The sequence below is a fragment of the Cibotium barometz genome, chromosome 26, assembly GCF_041138505.1.
Source record: "Cibotium barometz isolate CiBa-2024 chromosome 26, ASM4113850v1, whole genome shotgun sequence".
NCBI lineage: Eukaryota > Viridiplantae > Streptophyta > Polypodiopsida > Cyatheales > Cibotiaceae > Cibotium > Cibotium barometz.
The window spans coordinates 463,639-487,460 of NC_141071.1; the positions used below are offsets into that span (position 1 = coordinate 463,639).

The 23,822-nt window shown below is 45.1% G+C and overlaps 1 protein-coding gene across 11 annotated transcripts in view; it reads left to right on the top strand.

Moving 5' to 3' along the window:
* LOC147623544 (uncharacterized) overlaps window positions 1-23,822 on the top strand; it is a 101,632-nt gene that overhangs the window by 24,572 nt on the left and 53,238 nt on the right. For 5 of the 11 annotated variants that reach the window (XM_086820072.1, XM_086820074.1, XM_086820077.1 and 2 more), the window contains exons 2-4: window positions 14,291-15,546; window positions 16,052-16,137; window positions 16,273-16,704. In XM_086820072.1, the coding sequence (XP_086676198.1) occupies window positions 14,436-15,546; window positions 16,052-16,137; window positions 16,273-16,704 (1,629 nt within the window). In that variant the 5' untranslated portion in view covers window positions 14,291-14,435. Of the gene's footprint in view, window positions 1-14,290; window positions 15,547-16,051; window positions 16,138-16,272; window positions 16,705-23,822 lie in introns of those variants that run through there. The other 6 variants (XM_086820075.1, XM_086820076.1, XM_086820082.1 and 3 more) reach the window with 5 other exon arrangements.

Consider the following 23,822-nt stretch of genomic DNA (forward strand, 5'->3'; position numbering starts at 1 on the left):
CCAACAAGCGGGCTGGACTGCAGATTCGCTGGCTGGCTGCGTTGCTGTCCATACAGGCAGAGTTGGACACAGATGCATGAACTGCAGGAGCAAGTCAGCAGCGTGCAAGAGAGGACAGTTGGGCAGTGGCTGATCTGAGCGTGGGACTCTCCCCCTTCCTAGTGAAAAGCTGCGCAGGTAAGCAGGGCTTGAGATGCTCTCTTGGAAAGAGGGGACTGCAGGAGAAACAAGGGCGTACTTGTGGGGACAGTCAGTACCGCTTTCTCTCTTTCTCTCTCTCTCTCTCCCTCTTCCTCTGCTGAAAAGTAGACAGGAGCTGGTTTCTCAGGATATAAAGGTGAACAAGGGCTGGATATTCATGAACATAGACATCTCATCGATGGCGTTCATCTGATGGAACTTTCAGTTTCTCTTTGCTTGGGATTCGGGACTGTTTTAGGACAGTTTATGGGCTGATTTTGTTTGGTAGCAAATTCAGCTATGTGCTTGGGTCTTTGGCTGCAAGTACAAGGTTATTTGGTTATGTTTCTTGGCATGGGAGTGAAGCAAGCTCGCATGGCTGCGTGCTCATGGAGCAGATTGTTTTTCTCTTGCTAGAAAGGAACAGTGGGACCTACAGATATGGGCATCTCTATGTTGCCAGATGTTTCATGAGGGAACAGGTAACTAGATGTATGGAAACAGGACAGTAGTTTCAAAGGGAAACAGGCCTAAGGGTTTCATATGGAAACAGGTTGTAGGTTTTCTCGAAGAGACATGTTTTTGGGTTTCTCCAGGAGATAGGTCACATGCAGGCAGAAGGTACAGGAGTGGACACATGTTTGGTACAGCCTTGCTACTGATAGGACAAGGGACAGGGAATCCATGACAGAGATGGATAGTACCCTTGGATGGTAGAGAGGGTTTGTACAGGTGTGTCAACTGTATGGTATGCTGTGCTGTGATACGAGTTCTCTTCTGAGAGACAGTTTGGGAGTCTGTGTTGTGATGCAGGAGCACTGGATGTGTCAGGGTGTGATGCTGTTCATAGTGTGAGAGGCTATGGATGGTTGTGGCAGCCTTGATCATGGGAGAAAGCTTCTGTATGCAGACTCAATGTGAGAAGAGTCTTTCGATATGAACAATGGCTGGACTTGTTTGTGGATGCTGTGTGGAAAAGAAGCCAGATGCAGGTTCTTTGCAGGCTTCAGGAGTTCTACTGGGAAGGCTGAATTACCACCATTCGCAGTTTGGCCACAGCAGTTTTGCATGGTGTGAAAACACTAAATGGTACTTTTCCCCAAGACCTAGTCATGAGGCTATTTTATAGGTGGCCGACTGTAAGCTTCTAGGAGTATATATACTCCAGCCAAGAAAACGATTCATTCATCTCATAATTCACAAAGGATTTCTACCTTCCAAGGGCCAGGATAGCCAAGGGGAAGCGCCAGTCAAGGTGAACATTGAAGTCAAGATTTCAGTCTTTATTTTGCTGATTTGCATCATTCTAATAAAGCAAATACACCATTCGTGGTGGGGGCTCTACAGAGGATATTTGGGACCCAATACTGTGTCTTCTTCTCCCTCTCTCTCTCTCTCTCTCTCTCTCTCTCTCTCTCTCTCTCTCTCTCTTTTCTGCACATCTACTTCAGTTTTGTGCGTTATATTCGTTGTGAAAGATTGCTAAATTCTGAGCATTGAAGTTACTGATTCCATAGTCACATGGGACGCCCGTCCCGGGCCTTAGGGATGGGGTAATGTCATCCTGGCCTTCCTTTCACACGGGGATGCGTCCCTCTACAGGGGGGACGTCCCATGTGCCATCCCTCACAAGGGGTCCCCTATCAGGGGGGACGGGGCGGTGTTTGGGGACGTGAAGAAATTTTTGGAAGGCTTTGTCTCTTAGGTTTTAAGTTTTAAGTTTTAATGTTAAAAAAAAAGCCTATCTAAAGGCTGAAGTGCGAAGTTTGCTGAGTGATCTTTGCTCTCCTCCATCTTTGCTGTGCACACTTGCACTTCTCCATCTCTCCTCTGGAGTGTACACAGTGCACAATGCACAAGTTCTTGAGGCTTGAGCGTGCCAAAGCTCCATCTAAGCTGCCATCAGCCTTCAATGGCCTCTTCCTCACGAGGACCAGCAGCCCGTGTTGGGGGCAAGGGTTCAGGTTGGTCTTCGTGGGAGGAGGTGAATGCCCACATACATGTCCGGTCCCCGTCCCCGTCCCCGTCCCACCCCCCCATCCCCGTTCCCTGCCTCCAGGCGTTCCCCATACCCAAACCCTTCCTCATCCCCGTTCCCATCTCCCGACCCATGTGACTATGATTGATTCGCCCCCGACGCTTCTGCATGGTACATTGGTATCAGAGCCTTCTTCAAGTGTGAAGATTCAACTGGAAAAACCAGGAAAAAAAAAGAAAGATTTTTTTTTAAAAAAAATCGCTTGTGTGGTTGGTTTCTAGACTCCAATGGACCACTCCTTTTCGGTGTGACTCTTGTCCCTTGAAGGACAGTTGGTTTTCAGCCTCCGGAAGTCTCCCACACAGTGGATGGTCAGATTGCGCTCCGGAAAAGAAGTGCTTTTTCCTACTATGGTGAGCTACGATGAAGAGAGAGAACGACAACCTTGGGACCAATGTGCACCAGGCAGTCCATCTAGGACATCAGGCACATGAGTGTATCGGAGATGTTCCAATAGATGATGCGAGCAATCACAGAATAGGGTACCAAATTGGAAGAGTAGAAGGCGCAGATCTTGCCCTGGAAGAGCGCACCCGTTCTCCAACTCTTTTTCCGTCTCCTCCTCCCTCTCCTTCTTCTGTTCCCAAATTCCAAATCCTCTACAAAATGACCCTTTTGAAGGGTCACGACCGCAGCCGAGTTCTATGCTCGAGGTGTAGATGCGTGCATTGGAGATTCGATAGATGGAAGATCGTGTGGTAGTAGCCCGTGCTGTTGCACAAGACGACACTAGGCGATGCATGGAACATGAAAGATACCTTGCGGCTTTGTACGATTTCTCGAGAAAATGAACTTTAGTAAGTATAATGGTAAACTCGACCCCACAACTTTGTATTCCTGGTTGCATTAGTTTGAAGCATATTTGCCGCAATTAGAAAAAGTGATACTGACAGAGTGATCTTGGCTAGTTTGTATTTGGAAGGTGAGGCCATTCCTTGGTGGACCCAGTGGGCTCATGCCCACACTAGATTAGGTATGGCAACTTATGTTTGGGATGAGTTCGTCCTCGACCTTAAGCGGCGGTTTCTACCGCCCCATTACCTTGAGCGACTCGAAGACGAGTTTAGGGGAGCGTGTCAAAATGTGCAACCAGTTCTTCAGTTTGCCAAAGATTTCAAACTTATGTTGGGCTTATCTGACAAGGACAAGAAAGGGCAGTTCCTTTATGGCTTGGACACGTAAATCCAATGGGAGGTGCGTATGTTTAGGCCAGCCACCTTCGTAGACGCACTCTTGCTTGCGTAGTGTTGAAATGAAGCGTAATGGCGGAAAACCCAAGACTTCCTAGCCTGCCACTCTCGAGGCAACTGCCTCAGGGAGAAAAGGCTAGAACCAGACGGGGTCTTCCCCAAGACAGAGCACGGGAGCCTCTGGCTCCAAGAACTCGACCAATGCGCCCAAGCTTACTCCAACCCAGAAAGCTCACTTAACTTCGACGACTATCCGGCTTTATTGACGGACTATTTGGAGGCTATGCAGCTTCCGTCAAGTTAAGCAGAAGGGGTTGTCACGCGCATCTCACACTTGGATGCCACGTGGACATATCTGACCAAGAAGGTGTAGGACCTGGAGTGGAAAACTGGTCCCATGTGAGCCCAGTCCGAGACGAGTGAACCAGGGTTGCACTCTATGCGTCCAAGGTCAGGAGTGCATTGTCTTGCACATGATGCAATGCTAGTCCGTGCTGTGAGTCTCCCTCTGGAATGATGTTAGATGCTCTATGTATCTGGTTTGCGACTACATGCCAAACTTCTATAGGCATGTAGGTTTGCAATGTAGAGATGGGGCTAGCCCATAGGGCTACCCTAGGGCTAAGATTTGCACTCTTAGTGTGGGCATGGGGGAGGTGTAGAACGACCCCCAAGGGGCCAAGAGGGCCTAGGCTATGCCCACCAGCCATGGCTTGGGCTGGAAGGGGCTGTTAGCCAGCCCTAGGGCCTTTGGACAGCCAGCCGATTGGGCCGTAAGCCCTAGAATGGCTGTCGGCCAGATGTGGGACAGCCCACACAGGCTGCCCAGTAGTACCCAATAGTAGCAGCCTGGGCACTGTATTTGTCCCATGCGCAGTTTGGCCAGCAGCTTTGCATGGTGTGAAAATATTAAATGGTACTTTTCCCCTAGACCTAGTCGTGAGGCTATTTTATAGCTGGCCCACTGGAAGCTTCTAGGAGTATATATACTCCAACCAAGAAAACGATTCATTCATCTTATAATTCACAAAGGATTGCTGCCTTCAAAGGGCCAGGACAGCCAAGGGGAAGCGCCAGTCAAGGTGAACATTGAAGGACAAGATTTCAGTCTTTATTTTGCTGATTTGCATCATTCTAATAAAGCAAATACACCATTCGTGGTGGAGAAATAATTCTTTGTATCCTTTGTAATAATTATACTTTCTTCTATGTTTTTCATATTTTCCTTTGAATTTAGATAAGCAAGAAAATCCATTAATTTGGATAGATTCGTGCATAGGACCTGGCTACTGGTGACTGGCCATAGGTCATGGTGGGTCCATGCATTGGGCTAGAACATGGATAGTGCACACTTCCACCTATATGACCTAAATTGGGCGCCTATGGCCGGAACTCAAGCATACCAGGGTCAAGCTCGCACACAGAAAAAGGATTGATGCCTGGGAGTGTGGGCTAGATCCGCCAGAACAGATAGTTACAACCGATAAGATGGCATGCCAAAATAAAGTCTATGTTAGAGTGATTGCTTGATTTTCATTTTATATGAGTTAGATGCATCAGATTGAAAAACCATTACTGTTTTGTGAATGTGGACGGAAAGAGCTTTCATTTGACTTCTATATTGGGAAGTCCCTAAAATCTAGGGTTGGCCCTAAAAATAGGGATCTCGGTTTGTCCGAAGAAGGCTAACCCTAAAAAATAGAGATTTCCTAAAATTTAGGAATCACATACTATATTTAGTAATTTTTGCATCCTAACTGTGCTTGCTAAATTTGGAGGTTTCTATTTTTTTTTTTGGTAGTTGACACCTCACCACAAAAAGTTCTAGAAGAATGGACAAGTGTCCCAGCACTTGTCGCTTGAGCTCCAAGTGTTCTAGAAGAATGGACAAGTGTCCCAACACTTGTCACGTGAGTTTCCAAGTGTCCCTCCACTTGTCCCACCCTCTAACATGTGGCTGGACACTTGTCTTTTTCAGCCTTACTTTCCCTCTTAAGTCTTGAAGCTCTCTTTTCCTATAGATACAACCCTTTTTCTCTCATTCTACACACAACTCCCTTGCTGTAAATCAGTCCCTACTCACCCTAAAGCAGCCCACACCACTTGGGTACAACTCCTACCTCTCCATCAAGGCTTCCACATGATGTAACTACTCCATCTTCCACTTTTTCCCATGCTGTCCATTATTGCAGCAAGTCTGTAAATGAGGTTTCAACTCTCTTATTACTCCAATTTCAGCTTTATAAAGTCTCTTTTCCCTTTATCTTTGGATCAAGTACAATGTTGCAGCCATTGTACAGCTCTACATCAACAAGAAGGCTGATTACTCTCTCCCATTCGGGCTTTTCACTATCTATGTATTATAAGAAAATGCATTTGCATACTTGCTTGTTTTTGTATGTTCATTAGCATAGACTTTTGCATGGTTTGTGAGAGTGAAGATTACCTCTTCTTTACTCTCAGGTTGATTGTAATTGAACTCAATCCTAAAGTACTTGATTGAGTAGAAATAAACTCCCATCCTGGGGGGTTGCCCATCTTCAACCCTCAATGTGGCTCCATCACATGTCTCTCATTTTTACTTCCAATATGTATTACTATCTTATGCACATGTGTTGTAACTAATTTTAGCATTGAGTTATTTGGAGTTAGTTTTGTTATTAATGTATTTTAAGTGTGGAATAACCATCGAAAATAATCGAGAATATTAATTGTTAAGCATACCACGTTATACGGGGCGCTTACAGTGGTATCAGAGCTTTGGCGTGATCCTATACCCCCTACACTGGTAGCGCTTGCAATTAGTATTTTCTTTAGTTACGTGTGTAGTGTGACTTTACTCTTTGCATTTGCTTGTTTTCATAATCATACTCATCCACATGGAGACTCAAGCTACCCACGAAAACCATGTGGGAGAGTAGAGCACTCTTTTGAAAGCAATAGAAAACCTTTGGGAAGAAAATCAATTAATTCGTCAGCAACTCTCAAATATGGAGGCTACTAAGAAGAATAGTGTGAAGAAGGAAAGAGGCCGATCAGTCTCAAAACAATCAAAGAGGCGTCATCAGAGTTCTTCTTCATCAAGAACATTTTCTTCTTCATCAGATGGGATGGATGAAGCTATCAAAGGCAGTCTCATCAACATCCTCGCAAACATCGTCAATCACCATCTTCTTCTCCATCTTCCTCTTTGACTTCTTCAGCATCAAGTTCTGGGCATAGAAGAAGGCAATCAAAGAAGACCAAATCTTATCCTAGCTTGAAAAGAAGATCAAATTCAGTACGTGTGATGGTTCTCGTAACATCGATCTTCTTCTTAAGTTTATTCACCAATTTCAAATTTTATATGGTCGTGATAACTATAAAGAAAAAGAAAAGATCAAGTTTGGAGCTCTTCATTTGACCGACTTAGCTCACACTTGATGGACGGGGTTGGAATGCGACCATGCTGCCCCAAAATCTTGGAGGTCTTTTATTCCAATGTTGAAGGCCCAGTTTCTTCCTGTTCATTTCAAAAGAGATGTGAAGATGGAGTGGGATCGTTTTTGGTCTCTTGATGATTATATGAAGAGATTTTGGGAGCTACTCTTGAAGGTTCAACACTTCAAGAAAATCAGCAACACGGAAAAGATGAGGAAGTTCCAAGGTGGCCTACACTTCAGACTTGAGAACTCATAGACCATGCAGAGACATAGGAAATGGAGCATGGCAACAACACGGTGCTTCAAAAGAATGAAAGAAGAGGTCTTTTGACAAGGAGGATAATTCAGCCACTAAAGAAGGGGGAAAACAACAGCAAAGGCAGCCACCAACGTAAAAGAAGATGAGGCCTTATGGACCTTCCAATGCCCCTCAATTCCGCTCCAATATGTATTTCCAAACAAAGCAGATCTTTGAAGAAGAAAAGAAATGCTACATGAAAGAAGGGAAGTGCTTCAAGTGTGGACAGCATGGTCACATCTCCAAACACTGTCCCAACAAAGGACAAAACAAACCCTCCAACAACTCCATACCACGTTGTACGGGGGCGCTTACAGTGGTATCCGAGCAAAGAGAGGTCATGAATCTCACACTCCTTGATATGCTCAGAGCTTATGTTAGTGAACATAAGACCCGGTGGGAGAAATACCTTCCTTTGGTGGAGTTTGCCTACAACAATACAGTGCATTCATCCACAGGAAAAGCTCTAAATGAGGTTATATAGGGTAAGGTGATTCCACCACCAATTGTTCGCACCAAAGATAAGATTTTTTCTGCTGATGAGTTTGCTTTAGATTTTAAAACAACAATGAATCAAGTCCGCTCCACAATCAGGTCGGCTCAGGAGCGACAAAAGAAGCAAGCTGACAAGCGTCGAAGGCATTTAGTCTTCGAGATGGGCAACTATATTTTGCGGAAATTTGATAAAAGCTGTGTGAAGCAAGGAACCAGCCAAAACTTCATCTTTTCCAAAGTTGTGCAATAGATATTATGGACCATTCAAAGTTATTGATAAGATCAACGAAGTATCTTACAGGCTTGATCTTCTACCTCATTGGAAGATACATAATGCTTTTCATGTAAGTTCGCTAAAGCCTTATGTTGGACTAGAACCAAAAGAACCCATCATTGTAGATCCACCTTTGGTGGAAGAAGCTGAACAAGTGCTAGAACCAGAACAGATATTGTTTCACAAGGACCAGACCACCAGAAGTGGCCTTGTGACTTGGAAGTTTTTACTGAAATTCAAAGATCTATCCTCAATGGATGCAAAATGGATAGATGGAAAGTTCATGCAATCTTATCCAAGGATTCTTCAACCATACGAAGAAGCTTTTCAATTGAGGACAACTGAATGAAAGCCAGAGGGCTGTCATGACTCAACACAAAATGAAAGAAAGAATTCTTTGAATCCTTTGTAATAATTATACTTTCTTCTATGTTTTTCATGTTTTCCTTTGAAGTTAGATAAGTAAGAAAATCCATTCATTTGGACAGATTCGTGCATAGGAGCTGGCTACTGGTGAGTGGCCATAGGTCATGGTGGGTGCACGCATTGGACTAGAACACGGATAGTCCACACTTCCACCTATATGACTTGATTGGGCGCCTATGGCCGGAACTTAAGCTTACTAGGGTCAAGCTCGCACACAGAAAGGATTGATGCTTGGGAGTGTGGGCTAGATCCGCTAGAACAGACAGTTACAATTGATAAGATGGCATGACCAATTAAAGTCTATGTTGGAGTGATTGCTTGATTTTCATTTTACATGAGTTAGATGCATCAGATTGAAAAAACATTACTTTTTTGTGAATGTGGACGGAAAGAGCTTTCATTTGACTCCCATATTAGGGGTCCCTAAAATCTAGGATCGGGCCCTAAAAAATAGGGACCTCGGTGTGCCCTAAGAAGGCTAACCCAGAAAAATAGAGATTTTCTAAAATTTTGGAATCACTTACTATATTTAGTAATTTTTGTATCCTAACTGTGCTTGTTAAATTTGGAGGTTTCTATTTTTTTTTGGTAGTTGACACCTCACCACAGAAAGTTCTAGAATGGACAAGTGTCCCAACACTTGTCACTTGAGCTCCAAGTGTTCTAGAAGAATGGACAAGTGTCCCAACACTTGTCACGTGAGTTTCCAAGTGTCCCTCCACTTGTCCCACCCTCTAACATGTGGCTGGACACTTGTCTTTTTCAGCCTTACTTTCCCTCTTGCCTTGAAGCTCTCTTTCCCTATAAATACAACCCTTTTCCTCTCATTCTACATACAACTCCCTTGCTGTAAATCAGTCCCTACTCACCCTAAAGCAGCCCACACCACTTGGGTACAACTCCTATCTCTCCATCAACGCTTCCACATGATGTAACTACTCCATCTTCCACCTTTTTCCATGCTGTCCATTAGTGCAGCAAGTTTGTAAATGAGGTTTCAACTCTCTTATTACTCCAATTTCAGCTTTATAAACTCTCTTTTCTCTTCATCTTTGGATCAAGTACAAAGTTGCAGCCATTGTACAGCTCTACATCAACAAGAAGGTTGATTACACTCTCTCCCATTCGGGCTTCTCACTATCTACGTATTGTAAGAAAATGCATTTGCATACTTGCTTGTTTTTGTATGTTCATTAGCATAGACTTTTGCATGGTCTGTGAGAGTGAAGATTACTTCTTCTTCACTCTTAGGTTGATTGTAACTGAACTCAATCCTAAAGTACTTGGATTGAGTAGAAATAAATTCCCATCTTGGGGGAGTTGCCCGTCTTCAATCCTCAATCTGGCTCCATCATATGTCTTTCAACTTTACTTCCAATATGTATTGCTATCTTATGCACACGTGTTGTAACTAATTCCAGAGTTATTTGGAGTTAGTTTTGTTATGAATCTATTTTAAGTATGGAATAACCATTGAAAATAAGCGAGAATATTAATTGTTAAGGATACCACGTTGCCATGGCGCTTAGAATGGTGCAGCCACCTTGGCATTGTTGGGTATCTCGGAGTGAGTGAGTGTTAACACTCTCTTTGGGTGTGAACAACCCTTATTTGGTTTTCGTCAAAAGATAAGGATTGATGCCTATAAAAGCATGTACTTGGGTGCTTCTAATACAAGGAGCATCATTTGAGTTGTGCTCTCTCTCTCTCTCTCTCTCTCTCTCTCTCTCTCTCCTACCACGAGTCGACTGGGCCCACACAGCCACCTCGAGGAGTCACCCTGGACAGAGCTCGAGAGCTATTTAGTGCACGGCGTCCACGATCCGCTGGGCCGCGGCCCCAATCGAGACATTATCAGAGGATACATGCGATATTGGCACGTCGGTGCTTCAGCCTATCTATGCTGGATCGACCTATGCGAGACATTATGGGATGAGTCTATCTCAGCTGCTTCCCATAGCCTACCATTTTTCCAGCTCCACACTTTTATCAGATATGCATTTACTAATAGCCAGCCGACGACCAACAAAACCTTCGCCGCCTCCACCTAGTAGCGCTACACGTCGCCACGCTGCCTTCGCCTAGCGCTGGCGCTACACGCGACTTGGGCTGGCCTGTTATATTGACGCCCGCTTGCTTCTTCGCTCCACGCTCACCGCACCATGGTATGTCGACTTCGCCTGCACTTCACTGCCTTATGGTAGGTTCTCGCCTTCGCCGAGTAGCAGCGCTACAGCATCTGCGCAAGCAAATTGGGCGCCCACTACCTCATTCTGCCTCAGCAGTAAGTGCTGTCTCCGTTTCTCACAAGATCGGCCTCACTCACTCACTCCACGCCTTACAGAAATCTGATACAGAAAAGGGGAGGGAGGCGCTTCTTGCTCTGATACCAGTTGTGTGGGAGAAGGTGAATTAGGGTTAGAGTAATTCATGTGTGGGAGACATACTCAGAGAGAACATGGGAGAGAGAGAGAGAGAGTTGTGGGGATAAGTCAACTCACCAAGTGTGAGTGTGTGACTCCCCTATCACACATGTATATTGCACTAGTACACATAGTGCACTTAGTACATTAAAAGTACTAAGTGTACTATGTACTATAACTTATGGGCTTGTACACACTATAAGGGTGGGCATAGTGCCTTTACCCCAACAACGGGGATCCCCTCCATTTGCGTGTTGCTTGCCTCGCCAGAGAACCTTTTGTGTCACTCGGTGAGCCCCCAGTTGGATGGCAACATCCTCCTTTAGAGGCTTAAGTTTCAAGCTTGACATGCCAGCGCTGCATCTCCCAACAGATAGGTTACCTCGCAAGAGCTTGCCCTTGCTGCTGCTGCAGAGGTTAGGGGGCCACCCTGGGCGATGTCAGCGCCAGAGCCCCCCAGCGCTCCGTGCGTAGTGTCAGTAGCCACCCCCCCCTCTTCCCCCCTCCCCCGGGCATTGCCTTGGAGGGGAGACGCTTGCCATGCACACCAACATCAGTGGGCACTTGATGTGTGCAGGTAGCAGGTTCCAATTGTGGGGCTCGCCGTCGTCATATGCACCATCGTAGAGAGCGCCTAGCCCCCGAGTTTCCAGTCCCCGAGGATCCTGCTCATAGAGCGAATTGCTACAAGCATTTATCACCGAATCTCGAGCCAGTTTTGCTAGCAGATTCCCTGGGCCTCTCGTCAGGCACTCCTCTGGTGGGACCCTTGCCACTCCTCTGACGACCTGCTCAGGCTTGCCCCTCATCCCCTTCCTCCACTTTCCTCCGCCCCTCATACCTGACCGTGGCTCAGGCCCCCCCCCCTCCCCCTTTCCCTTTTTCCCACCCCAAAGTCCTTGGGTGCTGTTGTTGTCTCATGGGCCACCCAATGGATTACTACCCCTTGAAGTGCCTCCATTATTTCGACATTGATGTTGGTCTGAAGTGCCCGGATATGGGCACGACTATAGGTGCGTGATTGCACGCGGCTATAGCCGCATACCATGCGCATGCCCTCTCTCACTACTCTCTCTCATCCTTGCGTGGCTACCTTGCATGGCTATGCTCTCCCCCTCTTGTAGTGATTTTCACTTATTTTCTCTGAGGCTCAAGCTCCCTCTTGGTCTCTCCCACTTAATCCCTCCCTCAATACTCCAATTAGCTTACAATCTCTTTGCTAAAGTCTTAGTGCCCTAATCTCATTGTCTTCCAATTTTTTTAAATGGAAAACCATGCTTTTGATGTTTCCCCTGCATGTGGGATTTGGGTATGAAAGAAAGTAACATCTTAGTTAGTCTTGGATTAGCCTAATTATCTTGGATTAAGGAAATCTTGAGAGATTAACACTAAGGAAAATGAAAAGTAAAGTGTAATGATAATCCAAAGATATCAAAAGGTTCAAAAGCTATCATAGTACTAGAACACATGCCTTTTATAGTCCCAAGGCCCATGTGCCCTAATCCCACATGTAAATGATCCTATGTCCATGTGCCTAGGCCCATCCCATGTGCACATCCATCCTAAAAACACTTTATTACAAACCATTGATTATGGTTTTGATGTAGCAGTTCTGGAAAGATTTGGGTTTCCGTTTGATTCTTTCATCAGCAAACATATGTGGGGCCTTTGAAGCCTATTGTACCAGTACATTTCCCAAGGCTTCTTCCACTGGCAAGGACATACGTTGCTGGCTGCATTTAACTCATTGATATGCGAACGTCAAAGTACAAGGCTGAAATGTACCTCACCATTATTTAAAGATAATCAAACATCAGAATTGAGCAAAACATACTGATCTTCTCCTTGAATCAAAGAATGGCCAGGAAAACATTTTGTTTTCCTCTGTTGAGAAGAAATCAGGATGAAGGCCATCTTTGCTCGGATGCAGAGAGTGCTGCATGACATTGCCTGAGCAGCTACACCACAAATTGCAAGCAAGGAAAGCAGAAATCAAACAAGCAAAGGAAAAGGTGCAGGAGCAGTATGTTTGTACCATGCGCATGTTTTTTTCTTGTCGAGATCTAGGCAGAAGAGTGCGGATGTCGATAGGGACGAGGGTGATGGTGCCCTGCCAGTGCCACCCGCAATAACATGGGGCTGAGGGTTCACGAGATTGAGCAGGCCCATGATGGTGAGAGTGTCCTGCAGCCCATGATGAGAGGAGTACCAGGGCTAGGCCTTTGTTTTCTTGTATTGTCAATCATCGTTTTTGGTGTAAATTTAGCTCCCTGGTGTTTTTTGACTTTGTAAGGTGAATACATGATTGGATAACAATGGCTTTGCACATATACACCATATGCATGATTGGAGAGTGAAAGTCAAGTTGAAAGAACCTTTGCCAAGAAGGTGTGCATGGGTAAAGTGCAATAAGATGTCATGTGTAAATCTTGTTAAAAAGCAAATCTCTGCTTTTTGGATGTGATTAGAGTAGGATTGAGAGGTCTCACTAATGAAAGAACCTTTGCCAAGAAGGTGTGCATGGCTAAAGTGCAATAAGATATCGTGTCAATCTTGTTAAAAAGCAAATCTCTGCTTTTTGGATGTGATGAGAGTAGGATTGAGAGGTCTCACTAATGAGAGAGTTTGCAGCATCATTTTTAATTTCTATCCTTATTGGTTTTGAAAACTTTCCTGGCCAGTGGGGTGGACATGGTCTCAGCTGAGGAGGAATCCCTTATACCAAATGGAGTAAAAACGTTGACCCATCAATGTAAATAGTCTGTACAGCAGACCGCAGATGCAGAAAAAAATGGGATGGGCGAGAATAAACTATCCAGGAGAAAAGACAAAGTAAGGCCAGTTTGAGCAAGCAAGAAAGGCTGGCTATGGGCAGAAAGAAGTAAATCATGAGGAAGAAGAACAACAAGGGGGGAGCAGTGAAAAAGCTAAAAATCAAAATATTCAACTAATACAATAAAATAGATTGAAACAAATTGTTCATTAGACTTCAAAATAATAGAAAAATAAAATTAGGGTTTTGCAAGAAAGGAAGTGGCAATAGAAACATGGTAGGAAAAATGGGCAGCAGGCAGAGGAATGGGCAGCAGGAAAGAGGAGGAAATTGACACGCAAGGCTAGCAAGGGGGCTGGAGGAGCTGACCGGCAGCAAGAGAGGCAGGTGGAGGGCTAGCAATGAAGATCGAACACACTGTAAATGGGTGTGGAGGGTTGAACAAACAAAATGGGCCAGCAAGAAAATGTCAAAAGAACGAACACACTGCAAATGGAGGCAAAAAGAGGCTGTGTGGAGAGCTGAGCAAACAAAATGGGCCAGCAAGAAAATGTCAAAAGGCAGCAAAAACGGGTGAAATAGGAAAAGATAGGGCTACGAATAGAGGAAGGTAGCACAAATTAGGTTGGGAAAAAAATACGGTTACAACATGTGTAGTCCCATGGGTCATCATACAACATGTGCATGCTCTGTTAAAAAGTTGATCTCAATGTTTAATCTTGAATTCAATGCACAGAACTGCTTTTGATGCATTATCTAACTGTTTTGCAGGATGGTGTGAGTTTTCTTTCTTGTAATGTAACGCACTGGGTTTCGGTCTCAGCTTATGAAGGGCAGTGTAATCGCTACTTTGACAAGGGGCAGAGCTCTGTGTGTCAACTGCTAGCAAACTTACAAAGTTTGAACCAGGCGAAAGATGATGTGTAAGGGTATAGATGCCACAGAGATGGGAATGGTTCTCATTGCAAATTCAAACCTTGGCTCCATGTCAAAGGGTCCTCGTGGAACACAGAGGGTCTTTGAGCAAGATCGAAGGGATAGGGACGCATTTTCACAGGCTTTAAAAGTACTTGCCGTAAAGTTGACACATGGAAAAAAGCATTCCAGTCAAGACATGAATGGTTTGGCTAATGTACCAAGAGCAGGCGAAAATAGGCGTAGACATTCTAATGAGGATTCTGGTGTGGGTCAGTTTTGGCTGCAGATGGAAGATTATTTTCGAGAGCTTACACAAGATGACATTGAACTCTTTCTACTTAAAACAGAATTGTCTAGATTAAATTACAAAAATGCTTTGGATCCTGTATTCCAGATGCCACCAGTTGGTTCTGTCTACAAGGGCTTACTAGATAGTGCAAACAAAGTGAAGGAGGTTTCAAATTTGGATGAACGATTGATTGTTCCCCTTCAAAAAGAACACTACTTTGATGAGGATGCAAAAGCTGGTTTAGAAGCTTTTGAGATGCATAAACACAACACAGTGTCAGGTGTGAAGCGGGGAGCAAGCCCTATCAGTAAGAGAGAGAAACTTATGGTTTCAGCCTTGGAGGTAATCACTACAGTAATATCCCCTCCTAAAAGTGGCGAGGAAGAGCTTTGCCATGTATGCTACGGAGGTGATAGCACTGAACAAAACCGGATTCTACATTGTGAAACATGTAAGGTTGCGGTTCACCAGGGTTGTTATGGCATTAACGTTTTTCCTGACGGCCAATGGTTGTGCTCTTGGTGTCATAGGAATCATATGCTTGAGGATGCTCTACGGAGTGAGTTGCCACACTGTGTCTTGTGTCCTGTAAAAGGTGGGGCTGTAAAGTTGGTTGTAGCAAACCAAAGTATGTACAAAGCTCCATTGAAAGAATCCTTTGGACATTTGTTTTGTTGTCTGTGGATTCCAGAGACCATTATTGGGGATGTTCAGTGTATGGAGCCGATAATGAATGTGAAAGGAGTTAGAGAGGAGAGCTGGAAGCTTATGTGCAGTATCTGCAAGCAAAAATACGGGGCGTGTGTCCAGTGCAGCCATGGTAACCTCATTTTTTCTGTTTGCTTCTTTAAAAAAAGCTTGATGAGGCTGCACACATTGAAACTTGTATACATTGGTTCAAAGTCACAGGAATCTCTTGAAGCATTTATCAATTGTTATTATGAGGTGAATTGCAAGACATCATTGCAATTCATGCAACTTATGGGAATGATATCCTTGCAACTCCCTGAGAATTGACCTGCTCCCTTGTATCCGTGCCCCGCCATGGGGCCATGACACCATCAAGTCTTGCACTCCTTTTCTGGAAATTCAAACTTACCACATTCTTAAATTCGTGTCAGCCAAGCACACTTCTCCTGTCCTCACGTCAGCCTCTCATTAGGGCTCTCCTCTTTCTTGCGATCCACAACACGTTTCTTGTAAAATTTGTCCTTGTTCTTTTCTATTTTAAATGATTTGTTTCCCCTCATAATGAGCTGATTTTCTATTTTAATTTGTTTGTCTCCTGTCACAATGAGCTGGCTTTCCTACTTTTCCCCTTCCAGGCATGTGCAAAACAACATTCCACCCTCTTTGTGCAAGGAAATCTAAATTTCATATGGAGGTCTCCAGCAGAGAGGGTAGTGATGTGGTAAGTCGGTTTCCATGGAAGTGATATTCTCAAGGGCTTTGTGGTGGGCTTTGTTTTGTGTTGTTTCGGAAGCCTTTTGCTAAAGCTTTGTGATCTTGATTTTGGGTTTTGAAGTGCTTTTGTTTTTGTGTTTAGATTCTTCTTCGTGCATTTTGCTCAAAGCATTCAACACAAGTTGGCACCCCTGATGTAAATGCATGTGCACAATTTGAAGGAAAATTCACATCAGAGGCTGATAATTTGAGCCATACCTTTGCTGAGGGTCCAACAAGAAAAGTTGGTGAGAAGCTGGGTGTGGCCAGTATGTTGGACGATACTGTGAGTGAATCATGTAATGATGTATGGTCGGTCAGCAGTGTTTGTAATCCAAGATCTGATGATGGAGGATTACTTGAAACTCACCGTGTCAAGAGGCGCAAATTGGATAGAGAATCAGTTTTCTCATTTCAAGAGCAATCAGAAGTACTTGAACCTGAAAATCAGTTCCCATCAAAGGTGAAAGACACAAAATGCATCAAAAATATGAAGGGGCTCTCTGGTGCTGTATCTGAAGGGCAGGTTGTGCAGGTATACTACTTTTTGAGCACAGTAGAAATGGATGTCAACTTTTTTCTAAAATCCCATGGAAATAGTCCTCGTGTATATAAATTCTACAAATTGTTGTTGAAATACACATTTATAAAATCCCTTATGTTGAACTCAACTGCTATCTTATGTATTTTATTGTAAAACAACAACCCCCCCGCGCCCCCCTCCCCCCCCCCAAAAAAAAAAAAAGAACCCACTGTTGAATAGAGTGCTATCCACTGTTGACAGAGACTATCGAGAGGCATAGCAACGGGCGCTTTTTCTGATAAGGCTACAAAGACATTTCTCAACCCCACGATTGTAGTGATGTAATGTTTGAGCCTTGAAAGGCTTCCCCCCCTTGAGGGCTTCCCTTGGAGGCTTCACAGGTATTGTCCCAGCTGACGAAGGCTTGATGTAATTCACATCCTTATGTCAAAAGCTAGTTTGACAGGCAAACCATTTGCGCCCTTTTCCTATCCCATGTGGTGGCAGCTAGAGTATGCATTATATGTGTCCAGATGAGCAAAAGGGAGTGAAAGTGAAAGGTATGGTGTCCTCATTGGCCTTAATGCATCAGGACCTCCCAATCTGCCAAGCTGTCAGGCTCCCAATAATCTCCCAACCTGTATCAAGATTCAATTGCTACATGCAGTGGTCTGCAGGGGGTATGGGGAACCACATACAAGGAGGCCACCTGTACCACACTTGAGAATTGACGTCTTACAATTGCCTCTGCCATTCAAACCCATTGTCTGTCTCTTAAGTGCCACCAGTGATTAAGGTTAGGAGTAAAGTAAAAGAGATTTTTTTATTTTTTATTTTATTTTATGTTGAGGGGGGGAGGAGGGAAATCTCTAAGGAAGAGGGAGCATCCAGAAGGGGGGTGGGGGGTTGAGGGGGATGAGGGAAGATAGGGCCAAGATTGAGATGACCCTTCCATTTGAATTGCTAAGGAAGAGGGAGCATCCAGAGGCTATTTTAGGTAGTTGAGGATCATTTCAAAGAATTGTGTGCTATTTCAGGGTCTGAATTAAATTAGGGTTAAGACCGAACTGAGTAAGTTCTAAAGGTGGCTTTTGAGATATGGGAGTGGGCTGCTGCCGAGTGGGGTAGTGGGGACGATATGAGAGGCAGTGGGTGTTTTGAGTGATGAGCGGCCTCTTTTTGAGTGGGATAGATTTGTGTGGATGTGAGGATGGAATGATGGTGTTGGGCGGAGTGGGGACTTCTTGGCATGGGGGAGCAGCAGGTACATGTTCTTCATCGGTCATGAGGACAGTAACTTGGCTGGAGGCCAGCTGTAGGGTAGTTGTCCTTGCATCCCAATCGATGTTGCACCTGTTGTGTCCCATCCAACCCTTTCGAGGAGTATGTCTTCGCGCATTGTTCCTACAGGCATCACATAAAACATCCCTTCCAAGGGATTATTTTCAATGTGGAACAAAAGTGTGACTGTGCCTAAGCAGTGAACTTCTTGAGATGCCACTATTGTGACCGTGGAAGGAGTATCCTTCAATGGGGGGTCCCCGAGGGAAAGCCATGTTTCATGAGACATCAAATGTAATTAGCCCACGTGTCTACAAGAGCCAATTTTTGGGCGAAGCTTATCGGGGTGGTCATTCCTAACCATAAGTGAGCAGGCTTCACCTCCCAGTCTTCTTCTTCGAGGTCGACCACTTGGGCCATGTTGACCATGATATGTTTCTGCCGAAGCTTGGCTTGCCTCACTTTAGCCTCTTGTTGGCCAGCTTGTTTCATTTCTTCATAGTTCTTTTTTCTTTGTTTTTTGCTCGTGAATGGCCCTTAGGGTAGTTTCGGTTAGTGGGCTGTAGTAACGTTTCAACTTACTACCGTTGAAATATCCCACCATTTCGACACTGTTAAGTGTCTCTATGCGCATGGAACCTTGTAGGGTTATCTCAGTGACTAGGGTCCTAAGTCTCTGAGCTTGAGTTTCTTTTTGTGTGTTTTTGTGCTGAATAGGAGGACCATGTTGCCCTCGTTCATTTTCTTGTCTTTTAGTTGGTCGTTGAATCATTGTTTACGCCTTAGCTTCTCGACAATCATGCTATATACAGCTAGAAGGCGTGTTTCATCAAGCTTTTCAAGCTCGAAAAGGTGACAGCCTAAGGCATTCCCTGTGAGTTTATCTTCTACATCAATACGTAAGCTTGGGACCAAGAACTCCATTGGCATAACCGCTTCAGTACCATAGGTCAAACTGAAGGGTGTAGCATTGGTAGTTGTCTTGTAGGAGGTTCTATAGGCCCAGAGTACTGCCGGTAACTTTTGTTCCTAATTGTTGCGACTGGCCTCAATAGTTTTGGTGCGAATGGCATACACAACTTTATTAGGGCTTTCAGCTTGGCCATTCGCTTGGACGTAATATGGGGAGGACTTTCTATGAGTGACAAGGAATTCTTGTGAGAGGAATTGGATTACCTCATTAATGAAGTGCGCTCCATTGTTGCTCACAAGCTCAAGGGTGCAACCGAAGCATGTGATGACTGACTCGTATAGGAATTTTGCAGTCGATCGCGCATCAGCTTTATGGGTAGTCGACCCATTTGGTGCAATAGTTCGTGGCAGCGACTATATATCGGGCTTGAGTGTATCTGGCTGCGGGACTAATAGGCCCACTGAAATCAATGCCCCACTTTTCAAATGGTTGCAAGAACACAACAGGGTTTAGGGGCATGTTGTCCTTAAAATAGGGAATTGCCGTATGTTGGCATTCATCGCACCACTTGACGTATTTTGGTGCATCAGCCTTTAAGGTGGACCACCATAACCCGGCTGTGAGGACTTTGCGTGCAGTGATTTCTGTTGCAAAGTGTCCCCCAGCACAGGCAGAGTGAGCCTGTTCTAGAAGGAAGACATATTCGTCTTCACGGACACAACATCTTAGAATCTTGTCTTTCCCCTGCCTGTAAAGTTGGCGTGCAATAAGTTGGTAGGGGGTCGCCTGTTTAATTAGGCATCGGGTATGGTCCTTGTTTAGAAGGGGGTCCACTGGTAAGCCATTAGTTAGTGCTACCTCCTCGTCCCACTCAGGAATTAGACATAATTGGAATAGAGCGGTATCTGGTAAATCATCATCAACTCCCAGTGACGGCTAACTGTTGGGGATTCTTGACATGTGGTCTGCCAAGACATGCTGTGAGCCCTTCCTCAGTGTGACAGTGAAGTCAAACTCAAGCAAGATAAGTAGCCACCTTGTGATCCTTCCTGTTCTACAGGGCTTATTTACCATGTATAGAAGAGCTTGATGGTCTACAAAGAAGATGAATTTGGTCGCTAGAAGATAATGGTGAAACTTCTTAACAATATAAACCATTACCAACCCTTCTCTTTCAGTCGTGGTATAATTCCTCTCGCCCTCGTTCAGTTGGCGGTTGGCAAAGCTGATGGGAAAATCCATCTTGTGTTCACCGGGTTGAGTTAGCACACATCCAACAGCAAAAGTGGAGACATCAACGTGGACATGAAAGATAATGTCCCAGTTGGGGGACCTGAGAATAGGAGCACTAGCCAAGGCTTTCTTGAGAGTGGTATAAGCCTATTGGCATTCCTCCGTCCACTTGAAAAGGATCAAGAGTCCATAAAGAGATCGAGCTATATCAGCATACATAAAAATGAATCGTCGATAATAGCCAACATGTCCCATGAAACGCTGGACTCCCTTAAAATTGGTGGGTGGGGGTAGCTCAAGGATAAGCCGCACCTTGCTATCATCTGTGAAGATTCTCTATCAGGTGACAATGTGTCCCAAGATAACTCCTTGTCTAACCCAAAATTGGCATTTGAGTGGGTTCAATGAAATGTGATACGGTATGCCTTCCACGAGGAGTTGACACAAAGGTTATCTATAAAGACCTCAAGGAATTTCCGAAGATATTCCTTATAGGCCGTGCACATTAGTCGTTGGAAGGTGCCGGGGTATTGGTTAGACCGAAGGGCATGACATGGTATGCGTAAGTGCCCCATTCTGTGGCGAAGGATGTTTTGTGTTGATCCTTGGGATCGATCAACACTTGGTTGTAGCCGGAGAATCCATCAAGAAAGTTGTAGGCTTCCTTTCCTGTGACACGTTCTAGCACATGTTCAATGAGGGGTAAGGGATAATGATCTCGTATGGTGGCGGCATTGGCCTTTCTGAGGTCCACGCACACTCTTACCTTCCCATTCTTTTTGGGCATTATCACGATGGGTGATACCCATTCTGTGTGCTCTATTTCGTAGATGAACCCGGCGTCAATAAGTCTATCGATTTCTTTCCAGACCATCTTGGAATACTTCAGATTCATAGGATAAGCCCTTTGTTTGATCGGTCTTGCTCCATCCACCATTGGAATGGTATGCTTGACTACTTCGGGAGGTACACCCGTACATCAAGGAAGTTGTAGGCTTCCTTTCTTGCGACTCGTTCTAGCACATGCTCAGTGAAGGGTAAGGGATAATGATCTCGTATGGTGGCGGCATTGACCTTTTTGAGGTCCACACACACTCTTACCTTCCCATTCTTTTTGGGCACTATCACGATGGGTGATACCCATTTTGCGTGCTCTATTTCGTAGATGAACCCGGCGTCAATAAGTCTATCGATTTCTTTCCGGACCATCTTAGAATACTTCGGATTCATAGGATAAGCCCTTTGTTTGATCGGTCTTGCTCCATCGACCATTGGAATGTTGTGCTTGACTACTTCGGGAGGTACACCTTTTATATCCGTGTACTTCCAGGCGAAGCAATCCTGGAATTCTGAGTAGAGCAATGAGCTCAGTCTCTTCCTCTGTAGAAAGATCGTCTCCAGTGTATACTGGCCTCGGGTCTTTGCTCGGGCTTGCCAGGTTAATTTCTTTTACCTTGGCTGGATCATCATATGAGGTCCCTGGTTGCCCGTTGTGGGAGCTTTGGGCCAAGTCATATTGCACAAATCTGTCGGCCATCTAAAAGGTCTTGAAATGTCTGGGTACTTGTTTGGTCTCTTCTGTTGTAGTGCTTTCTTCTTCTCTTGGTTTTTTGGCCTCTTTTTCTACCAGCGCTAGCTTCTTATTGCATGCCTTGCGTGCAGAGCGGCAAAGCTTTTCGGGTTCAGGTTGGGGATCAATGGGTTCCGTTGGCTTTGGGGTGGTCATGTGGACCAGAAGGGAGCTATTTGTGAACTCCTTTTGCCATATTTTGTTGAAGTGGTCATGCGCTTCAACTGCCCCAACATATTTTAGCCAGTGGGTGTGTGAATTGTCAAGGAAGACATAGCGTTCTGGCCCAAGGACTCCATCAAGCTTGCGAGTTCTGTGTGAGCATGTTTCCCTTGATGGTTCCGCTTTAATGGCTTGTTCAAGTTCCTGAGTGGCGACATTAGGTAAGTATGCAGTACTAAGCATGTATAGAGATGTGATCTCCTGCCCGTCTGCCGTGGCAAACCTGGTTCCCATGCGTTTAGGAAGTATGTCCAGGGTAGCGAGGATATGCATCCAATTCTCAGAGTCTTCTGGCTCTGGAAGAGGTGTACATTCCTCACTATCCTTTTCATCATTTAGTGTCTTGTGGTATGTTTGACACAGATGGACTACAATGGATCTGGTTGTCGTTTACTGAGTCCTTTGCGAAGGGTCTGTCACTCATGGGATGTACCTTTCACGTGCGTAGGTTGATCTTCACTGTTTGATCTTTCCTTCGAATGTAGTTGTGGTGGGTATCCCAATCGTGGATCATTTTGGTTTCCCTCATGAATGGCCGCCCAAGGATGCACTCATATGAAACTGGCTGACGTCCAAAGTTCATCACCACAAAGGTGTGGCGGAAGGTAGTTCCGAGGATCTTTATTTTCAAATCCTTCAATAGACCAACGGGTCTAATAGTGGCTCCATCAATGAGTTTGACTAGTAATGTTGTGTCATCCATGGCGGGTGCTCCCCATTTTTCCCAGCATTGTTTGGTAACAATGCTCACTCCTACTCCCCGGTCCAGGATTGTTGTGACGTGGAGGCCATCGAAGGTTATCGGCAATGCTGCATTGAGGTCATCGCCTTCAAAGTATTGTCTGAGCTTATGTACTCGAACTGTGGGGGTGCCAGTGATCTTGTGGGGTTTAACAAGCTCGTCTTCCTCTGACTCATTAGAGTTGTCTAGCTCTATGGATTCTTGCATGCCTACCCCTTTAGGATATTCGGCAAGCTTTTTAGGGAGCTGGTTAGTGGTGCCATCTTCCGAACCACTCTTGATAACTACCCGGCTATCTCCCTTGCCGATTTTTGTGGTTTCCTTTCTCGATTGTCTAGATGCTCGTGCTTGTTTTAGGGACATTCTTTGAAGATAAGACCTTTGCTTGTCCCTAGTCTCGCGAGGTTGACGTCTCGGTTGCAGCATGAGTTGTGGCCCTCTGTCTGTTTTGCATTCTCGTTATGGCATTGAGAGGGACCGTGTGAATGAAGCCGTCTCTTACACTAAGCAGGTTAATGTTGGTGTTGGGATTAGCTTCCAGGTCTTAGTGGACAATCTTTATACATATGGTCTATCCCACACCAAACACAAAGGGGTTAATGCGGAAGCACCTACAAAGGTACTTGCCATCCCTTTCTTGATTGGACACTTAGCCACTCGGTGAGGTCCTGCGCAATGATAACATTTCATGGGTGGTCGTTTGCCATTGTATTCATGTCCCGTCCCCGTGGCATTGGGTTTGCTAATTACATTGGGTACATTTGGTCATTGTGAGAGCAGCCATAGAGACCTCCATGAAACTTGCTAGGAGAGAATAAGGCAACTCTCCACCCGACCGCCGGATACAGCCATAGAGACCTCCATGAAACTTGCTAGAAGAGAATAGGGCAACTCTCCACCCGATCACCGGATATAGGAACCCGAGCCGGCTAAAATAGGCCTAGCCATCCACAAATGTCCGGACTCCCCTGAACCGTCCGACTCCCCCTAGTCCTACCCGTGTCTTGACACTACTCCCCCCTTTTGGAAGAGTTTTCGTCCTCGAAAACAAAGATAGGATATCGGGTCTTGAGAGTACTGATGTCCTCCCAAGTTGAACCTTCTTCCGGTCTATCCTTCCACTTAACTAGACACTGTTGTCTAATTCTGTGACGAGTTCACTTCTCTTG